The sequence below is a fragment of the Micropterus salmoides genome, unplaced genomic scaffold, assembly GCF_014851395.1.
Source record: "Micropterus salmoides isolate LMB-PRFRI ecotype aquatic unplaced genomic scaffold, ASM1485139v1 Ms_hic_scaffold_4024, whole genome shotgun sequence".
Taxonomy (NCBI): Eukaryota; Metazoa; Chordata; class Actinopteri; order Centrarchiformes; family Centrarchidae; genus Micropterus; species Micropterus salmoides.
Window position 1 is genome coordinate 1 of NW_024043401.1, and position 10,000 is coordinate 10,000.

The window sequence follows — 10,000 nt, forward strand, 5'->3', positions numbered from 1 at the left end:
TATAAACCAAAGAAATGGACAAAGTACAATTTTGACCTGATTGTAGCGTTACAGGAATCTACAGGGGATCAACATAGTAACTGCAATTCATCCTGAAGGGAACATGAAAGTCTTTCCGAATTTCATGGCAACCCATTCATAAGTATATGAGACATTTCCCTAAAACACATTGCCATCCATAGAGCCACATTGTGCTAGCATAGCTAAAAAGCAGCTGAACAGTAGGTTAAGATGAATATAAGTTCAAGCACACAATGTTAGGAATGAGTAGAGAACAAGAAACAGCATGCAAAGCAAGCGCTGATAGGCAGAGCTACATGCATTTACCTGGAAAGTTCATAAGACGCTGCAAAGTTTGTTAGAAAATCCAGTTTTACACCAAATGGAAAAGTCCCATGGAGAGTTGATAACTGAGGATCTAATTTACTAAGAGGCTAATAAAAGAAAAGGACAATAACCAGCAGACCTAAAGAGAGGAAATAAAATCACTCTTTGTCCAAAGTAAACAAGCAAAATTTACCTTAAATGGGTCCTGCAAGAAACTGTACTTACCAAAACAATGTCTGCCTGACTTGAAATCTGAATATTTTGCAATCAGTCCATAACGTTGTATGAAGCTTTGGAAAGGAATTCTGTGTAATAGAAATTAAGAGTCAGTCCAAATCCAAGAGAAACAACCAATGCGTTAACAGTTAACAGAAAAAATGTCTCACCTTATTGGAAAGCCAGCAGCACTAATATATAGTCTCCACAATCCCAGGCCTCCAACTGCACGATAACCTGGCAGCAGACGGAAAATATTCATTAAAACCTCTCCCCTTTTGTGAAAATAGAAAGCACTGCCTCTCACTGGTGTCCCTGTGGTACTGCTGAAAGAGAGACCAGTATTAAATGTGTGGGAAGAGCCTCTACCTCCTCCTTTTTGAAGGTCAGCGGCTTGCAGTCTGGGTTCGGTTTGATGCAGCGAGTGTAGTGAGGGGTTGTGGTGTGGAGGATCCTCATCAGGCTCTCCAGAGAGTTCTACAATCAGACATTAACTTCAGTACCACAACTACACCTAACTACAAGCTAATGTAACCCTGGCCATGAAGGCCTTTTCCCACCTTGAACTTGGAGACCACTGTGACTTTACTGAGCCCCTTGGTAGTTGGGTTCTTGGTTTCCTTGTCAGTGAAGATCTGGTGAAGCAGGAGGTTGTCAGACTTCTGAAGCAGGTTGGTAAACTCTGGTGGCACTGGGTCCTGAAACAGTATGTATCCAGTCAGGGATGAGTGGATGGATCTGTGGTCAACTTTCTAAACACATATTTAAAGCTTTTTTTACACACCTTGTTTTTCTCAACCATCCCCTCTATCCTGTAGTTGACTTTGCCGGCGTAATGGGCCACAGCGAAGTGTGGCTCCTTGCTGAACTTGTCCCAGCTGATGTTGGCATTACCACAGAGCTCCTTCTGCAAACGAACCCTGAATGTCTTTGCGTCTGAAGCTCGATTGAGACGACTCTCCTACAGGACAGGTATGTAAAAAGTTACTTACTTACTAACTAGAGACACATATATTTAATAAATCAATGTATTAGGGCTGGACAATAAAACAATAACAACAATTATCACAATGTAATTTTTTTCAATAATATAACAAATGTTCAATAAATATTGAATAAATGTTTGATTTTATTCACTTGAATCATACACAAATTAGGACTTCATTCTTTTATTAAGATATTTATTTTGTTGAGGAAAAAGGACTGAAAAAGCTTTTACTTAATTTTACTCTAAACTAAGATTTTATCATAATTGTTTTGAATGTTCTACCTCAGATTTGTGAAGTGATCCACTGTTTGGCATCAAGTGTTGACTATAAAGAAGAGTTAAAACCACAATTAACCATCAGGTTTCTTCAACTTTCACTCAGGAGGAAAGATCAGCCTTTAAACTCAAAAGAAATAACGATTTGATACTTATTGTGATAATTATCGATATCGAAAGTTATGAAACAATTTATTGTGATAACATTTTTGGCCATATTGTCCAGCCCTACAATGTATGTATTAAATAAGAAATGACAATGCAATCCCTTTAGCAGGGAAACAATGGGTAAAAAGGACTGGAGGACAATTACTTGTTGTCCCGTCCTTCAATAAAGAAATTACAGGTGGCTTCAACATAAAGAGATAAATCCATATTACAATTTCTTTTAAAAAGAATATGATCTAAATGAAATTCCTCCTGAATTTTAGCTCTACAGGGAAGACATGTTTTGAATAACCTTCCTTGGAGACAGGTGTACAGCTGAATTTTTAGTTATGGTCTAATACAAGAACTCACTTTCAATCAAAACCTTTATGCAATATCCTTCCAAAAAGACAAATGCTTTTCAAATTGGGTTTAGTGGGTGTCAATAAAGAGATGGTTAGCTTTGTATTCTATATCCTTAAGTAAGAGTAACAATACTACTTGGTGATTTACGAAGCAGAAGCAAATACTGTTGGATAAAAGATGGCTTTTGTTCCGTTTGTAAGGCACTATTTTATTCTAGAGGGCATAACTAACTCACTAAATAGGCAATGGAAGTTAAAAAACAATCCTGGAATTGTTCGAGTATGTTCATTTGTATTTCTATTATTATTTATTTATTTTTGTTTGTTGTGTGTTTTCTTTTGCTAATATTGGTGTGCTTTGTTTGCTTGTTTGTTTCTGGGTGTGGGTTGTGTACATAATATTTTTATATTGTTTCATATTGTCTATAAAAATATAATTAAAAATAATAATGAAATGACCAGCATACCTCATTAAGAATAGAAAACACACTGACAGGGCTTCCCTCTATAAGATCCAAACAGCTCTGGTTGTCTTGGTATTTGACAAAGGACCACTGCAACCCCTCTGACACATTCCTCCTGGGAGAAGCAGAGATAAACATAAAAAGGACAAGTACAAAATCCATTTTTTCATAGTACACAAGGTACAGCAAGTTGCTGAAAGGCTGAAGAAGCCTCCTGAATGTCTGAGGCCTGGACAGCGACTCTCTCAGAGGAGCTACGGCTCTACTGAGATCTCTGCATGGAAACAGAAAAGCGATAGAGGCTACCTGCTGAGCTCTGAGATAATGAGCCACAAAGTGCTGCTGCAGTTTCTCATTGGCGTAGTTGATGCACAGCTGCTCCAGGTTATTGATGTGGAAACACTCAAACCCGTACACATCTAGAACTCCTGGAGATCACATGGAGGAGAGGACCGTGTGAGTTTATAAAAAGTACTGTGGGGGGGGGGGGGGGGGGGTAAAAGACAATAAATGCTTTTACCTATGAAGTTGCACCACGTGGATTTGTCTGCACATATGCTGTTGTTGATGAATGTAACCAGCCATTCAAATAATCTGTTGAGGGGGGGGAGTGACACTTACTTCAAAAGATAGAGAGCAGTGATTGAGACATATCTTCCCTGCAGTTTGTTGTACAAACAAACAAAAAGGCATGATGGTTTCACATTTGGTGGTGATGATGGAAAGGAGCGTTTGATGACAACGGAGTCAAACCAGCTCCTGCACCACCAGCCCTTTTCACACAACATCATCACGTCGTGACAAATCGCAGCGTTGTTTGATCATGAAATCCACATTCTTACTGGGCGTAGATGGCCTTGGCCAGGCAGTCTCTCCTCATGCTGCACTCTGCCTGGGAACAGGGCTTCAGCACGCTCTGCTTCCCCGCCTTCAACATCCTCACTCTTAAACTCATCTGAAGCTCCTCAGCAGGGACACACAGCAGCTCAGCAGCCCTCTGCAAGAAGTCTAAAGCACCGGCGGGAGAGGAAGGCTGTAAACGACTGTACAAACTGTATACGTAGTTGTGTTATTGCATGAGACATTTCAGAATAAATCCCTTGAATGTCTACCTTAAGGAGATTTTAAGTACTCAGTAACTGGACGTGAGTGAGAAGAGTTGATTAAATATATAAACATAATCATATCCAATACCTTTAGACTGTTCATCTAGGTTACAAGGTTGTGATTCATCTGTTGGAGAGGAGAAATTCACATTCCCCAGTTGCAGAATCCCTGCTAATATCTGTAATGCATTACAACAAGAAATCACAGTCTATCCTTACAGAGGAAGAAAGATTTTTTATTTTTTTTGAAATGCACAAAAAACTACATTGAAAGTTAATGATCAGGTAACACTTTACTTTGACCCCCCATTTAGCATTTATAATCAGTATATACACATTTAATAAATAATTTATAACACAATAAATGTAGCATATATAAGTCTTTATGAACGTATTTCTCAACAAATATAAGTCCTCCTGCTGGATGCTGGGGTATAACCAGATTATTGACAATGTAGTAAAACACTATTAGACTATAATATATAAAATATGTCATCATAGGAGAAGTTATAATTGTTGACCAATACTGTACAATAATAAAAATTGCCCTTATATCTGCATAGAATTACACTGTAGTGTGTTCTAAACTATTTATTAAATGTTTATATACTGTTCCTTTATAAATGCTAAATAGAGGCGGTTAAAGTAAAGTGTCACTGATGATGAATACCTTACCCTGAATAGCTGTCTCTGCCTTTCTGAATGAATGCCCAGATGAACCATTGCCTCGACAGTCTCATGAAAACAATCCTCTGGAAATGATTAAATGAGCAGCAGTTACTTGTGAGAATGACACAAATGTACAGAACAAAAGACAAATAAAAGCCTAAAAAAACACATGAAAATTAAAGACCAACCATCAACTGTTTTTTCAGTATTTGGCAGCCACACAAAACGTTGGCCAGGTGGCATCTTCCACTCCTTCCTCTGCTCATCTGTGGCCCCTTTTAGCATCTGAAAAACAACATGCTCTCCCCACTTACATCAGAATTACATATGAATGTGTTCATATTCAACTAAAACACCATATAAGAGTACGAGGTTTAGAGCAGCCCTGTTAACTCACCTGGTAAAAGATGTGGAAGTTTCTCTCATTAGCCGGCTGGCAGGCCACCCTGGTCTTCTCCAGCAAATATGTCTGCACAGACGCCCCCACTAACAGCTGACACCTTCATTTAAAAACAACATGTTAAAGACATCAAACTGACCAACATCGTGCACTACTGTAAAAAATAAGTGAGCTGATGCTATCTCCTGTAATGATGAAGGAAGTGCAGCAGGCTCGGCTGTAAGTACCTGTCTAGCTGAAGCTGGATGTACTTTCCAAAACGACTGCTGTTGTTGTTCCGCAGCGTACAGGCATTGCCTACATGGAGGGTAGAGTGTTGACTAAATGACTCTCTACAGTGATTATTTTCACGTGTGCTAATGAGACACCAGCAATTAGTCGTCTCACCAAAAGCTTCCATGATGGGGTTGGAGTCCAGCACCCTCCGCTCTATCCTCTCCACGGTGTCCTGGCTCTTCACAACTGAGGAGGAGGCCGCCACAGTAGCGTAGTATTTCATCAGGCAACGAGATGTCCATGTCTATAAAAAAACAAAATCAGTGGTCCCCGAAGATTGTTTCTACTAATCCTGGGACCCAGTTTCCAGAGATCACCCACGTTAAGGGCTGCAATGTGATGATTATTCTCCTTACTGCGTCATCTCTAGACTACATTTGTGTACATCACAGCCCAACGTGACTTCTTCAAATTGACTGTTGACCAAAACTCAAAAGATGATCATTATTCAAAGCAGCAAATCCTCAAATGTTGAGAAGCAGGGAACAGACAGTGTTTGTACATGTTTAATCAATTACCCAAAATTGTTGAAGACTAATTATGTGTCCAGCTATCCTCCTTACAGATAATTCTTATTTTTCACCCCATTAACCAACTAGTTATTAATAAGTCTATAAGATGGGGAAAATGATGACAAATTGCCATCAGATGTTGCATGATTTCTTCAAAATGCTTATTTAGTCTAGCCCACAAAACCCCCAAGCAGTTAGTTATTTTAAAACCTGTTTTATGAGAGAACAGCAAAACAATCTCACATTTCAAAAGCTGTAACCAGAAACGTTGTTTGTTCAAACCAAACCAATAGTGCTGCTGAAAATGTAAAAAGACACATCACTTCCTATGGGACAGCTGAGTTTTTGTGCATTTAGAGCAGCAAAATAACTGGTTTGAACTGAGCAGTACAAAAAAATAGTAGTCAGGGCATCAATCACACAAAGACTTAAAATTCTTCAAACAAGCCAGTTTACAAATGCATAATAAGCTTAGTCCATATACTGTATATTGGCCAGTACTCCAGCTTGCACAGTTGAATATGTGACACTGTAAGCAAAAAAGCAACTGATAGTTTGGATCACCTATGTGTTTGGTTTACCTTTCCTGCACCACTCTCACCACTGACCACCAAGGATTGGTTCACTGGCTCCAGCTGGCCCTGAACATTCCTGTAGGCCTCTTCCGCCACAATAAAGATATGTGGTTTGAAGTCCTGTTGACAAAAATATACAGACTTATTAAGATGGTAGTCAGGGAGAGCCGGCAGTCCCGCCAGTTCAGTTTAATGAGTTTGACTTTGAAGCCGTTTTTGACTAAAAGGAGGCAGACGATGAACTGAAGGATTTATTTTGGAAGTATATACTATTCTAACTTGTGTATAAGAAATATACACAAGTTAGCTGAATTACAGTGAGATCCAGCTGTGACTTTGTAAATACCTGGGGCTGAACAGCACTGTGATACTCCTTCATCACATCCAGAGTGTAGAGGTCTGGGATTGGCTGGAAGGGATTAAGAGCCACCAAGGTGCAGCCAGCATGGGTGTAAAAAACCTTCACACTGTACCTGGCCTGTAGACATTTCAGCACTGCCAGAGAAAAATATTAACTGGCATTAGGTACTTACCGGAAAAAAACAGGTAAGCCAACAGACAACAGCAAACCAGAGAAGACAGCAGCATCAAAATGGCATATATGTCTTTAATATAATTATCTGACCAGGCCTATATAAAATAATATGAACCATAAAACAAATGCAGCACAATCAGTCCAAGAGCTTTACAAGAAAATATCTTACAGCAAATCCTTGCAGTTATCCTGACCTCTGCTGATAATAAGCTGTACTGTTACAGCTCTTACAAACTAACAGCACTTGAAATATAAACTGAAGGGTTCACAGTATCAATGACACATGCTGATCTTTTCTTACATAATGCCAATGACACTGCATTTTAAGACAAACAAACGGAGAATAAAAATGACGATGATAAAAAAAGATATTGTGCATAGACATTTTAAGATATTACGCTTCTTATTATGTGGCCCTATCGTATTACAAATGTATAAGGAATTCAAGAATTATCATTTTCTTGGGAGGCGTGTATCTGCCAGCAAAGCAAATCATTCCCTTCATTCATACATTACATTTTTTCCCCTGCAAGTTTTATCTGGAGGTGGTTAAATAATACAAAGCAAATGCAGCAATCCAAGGTGACACAAGCTAGAAAACTCTGTGTCTCGCTGGATGTGTATTTGTAAATGAAGACAAGGTTTACGCAACAAATCAAATACTCAGCACTTACTGACATGCTGTGGTAGAGATTTCAATATTTATGCCATGATCAGATAAATTAGATGGGAAACTAACTAAGATTCATAAAAAAATAGGCCTAACACAGCAGGCACTACCAGCACCAAGCCCCATCAAGTGATTAGACTCTAGCCCCAGTCATATCGTAGCCCTATCTGTTACCTGTTGTCGGGGTCACTGGGTTGACTTTTGTGAGGTCGTCATAAGTGTGGAGTAGGTCTTCATCAGTGAGGAAGGCCCGAATTTCTCCCTCCAATGAATCATTTAAGGACGGGAGAGGAGAATGGACTTTCTGGACGAATCCTTTCGCCTATGTGAATGGGGTGAGGTGAACACACACAGAAAGGACATTGTGTTTAAAATATGAACTGACACCTTGTTAGTCATGCCAAGTAAAAAAAATGTTTATGGGTGGAAACAATGGGGAAAAAAGAAGAAGAAGAAGAAAATGTTCTCCTTTAACATTATGGAACAGAAAAGTGCATGATAATAACAGAAAAGCCAGGGAGAGGAGGATTATTTTTCTATGCATATTGTATTTGTAATTCCAAGGATGAGTCAGAAACCAGACAGCTGCGCCCATTCAGCTGATATTATCATGTAGTCATGTCTGATCATGTCCATTTTCAGCAGGTTTGGATGACTGAAATGTAGTATAAGGGCACATTTCCTATCTCCACACCTCACTCATAAGAGTACAGCAAAATAGATCTTATTTTGTACATCAAAATGTCAAACTTTCTGTGGGTCCATACAATCTGTCAACTTTCCAAAGCTGTGAAGTGCCTAAAAATGCTCCATTTCTATGCAATTAAATGTTCACATGTTCATTCTTGGCTTTGAGAGAGTCAAACAACATTGTATACCATACCATGATACTTTCATTGACACCGTGGTTCATTTAGGATGCCCAAAACATCCCATAGTCTTATATGGCCAATTGCTAAATGTAAATTGTGCAGAGCCGCTTTGGTCATTTTGTCTAACTGTGTATAATTCAGACTGACAAATGGAAGTCTGCTTTATCCTGCAAAGATCACATGGCCTGGACCTGCAGGCTGTCTGACAACTGTCAACAGTCTGAGGTACTAAATGTGTGCAGACAGAATTAATCCAACAGCAGGTAACCTACATCCCATCATTCTGTAAGGCCATTTTAAACCATGTAATTAGTCTTAATGTCATGAATTGAATACCTAATGTTACACAACTGATATCCTGAGCACAGATTACACAGTAACGTTAACGTTACATTCAATTGACATAGCTAACACATAGATTTACAAGTTCCATGTTACAGCAGTATGTTATATTATAATAAGCACTAATCTCATGTGTAACGTCAGATAATGAACAAAATATAAGAAAGTGATTTTTGTGACACCTGTTTGAGTATCCCTCGTCCTTTTCTGTTGTTTACATGCCAAAGTCCAGCCAAAAATCTGACAATTTAGTGAATGTTGGTAATATACTGGCCTCTGATAAGACACACAACTTTACAGCATCGTGTTTAAGCCATGACTATTACTATAACTGCTGCTTTAAGCACAACTACATTTGACAGTATTCAGCCACGTTCCTCGATGTGTGTAATTCAACGTTACATTTTCTCAAGCAACTTAAACGCTGGGTTGGTAACGTTGTTCAGTCACAGGTATGCGTTTGCACAGCTTGATAGAAAGGTACTCCAGGTTAAATGTTAAATATATCATCACCTATTTTATAAACCAAAAAAAAAAAAACGGATAACATCTAAACCACCAGCTGATAACTTGTGGACGGGGTCTTTCCCGTGTCTTAACTCACCGTTCTCCCTCCATAACTGCGTCCTGCTCCAATATTACGTCGGCTGTCCGCAGAACTCATTGATTTTACCGTTACCTTCGTGTCTGTCGAAAAATCAGCCGGAAAACTTTGATCAGAACTACGCCTAAAATCGGATTAAGACTAGTTATTCTACTCAGCGGTCGTCCTGTACTTCAGTATTTTCCATTACTGTCAGAAATTCCTCAAGGACAACTTCCCGTGCCTGTTAACTGTCCGACTGCCTTCCAAACTCCACACACTTATTCCCGCCCCTTCCCTTCGTGGGTCCAGCTGTCCACCACTGGGATTTATATGGGTAAGATTTATGGTATTATTCTTATTTTAGGACCGTTTTTAATGCCACTAAATTAGGACTTTATATTTAACAATTCTATCATCTATCTATCTATCTATCTATCTATCTATCTATCTATCTATCTATCTATCTATCTGTTGCAAGTCGATACTAAACCAGAGCTCTTTGACCGTTAATGATATACTTTTAGTAATGTTAGTACTAAAACTTTTTAGAATGTGTTTTTAACATGCTAGAAACTTCAGTCCAGGTCTCAGGTTGGAAGTTGACAAAACTCCGAGTTGCAATGAATGCGTCATGTGACCGAATGCGGAAATGAGCGCAGGAGGTAACGTTAGGG

At 39.0% G+C, this 10,000-nt stretch overlaps 1 protein-coding gene across 1 annotated transcript; it reads right to left on the minus strand.

Annotated features, from left to right (window-relative positions):
* Positions 1 to 520: 520 nt before the first annotated feature.
* On the minus strand, positions 521 to 9,607 carry LOC119887140 (unconventional myosin-XIX-like; the record flags this gene model as incomplete). The annotated part of the gene is given in 20 exon segments (XM_038698066.1): positions 521 to 632; positions 714 to 747; positions 750 to 780; positions 913 to 1,020; positions 1,104 to 1,241; positions 1,328 to 1,504; positions 2,787 to 2,893; positions 3,083 to 3,211; positions 3,304 to 3,377; positions 3,626 to 3,791; positions 3,978 to 4,068; positions 4,565 to 4,641; positions 4,747 to 4,843; positions 4,956 to 5,058; positions 5,186 to 5,255; positions 5,346 to 5,478; positions 6,328 to 6,441; positions 6,668 to 6,816; positions 7,701 to 7,848; positions 9,345 to 9,607. Coding segments are annotated over 20 exon segments (2,118 nt in total), but the record flags the coding sequence as incomplete, so codon positions are not given.
* Between the last annotated feature and the right edge of the window lie 393 nt (positions 9,608 to 10,000).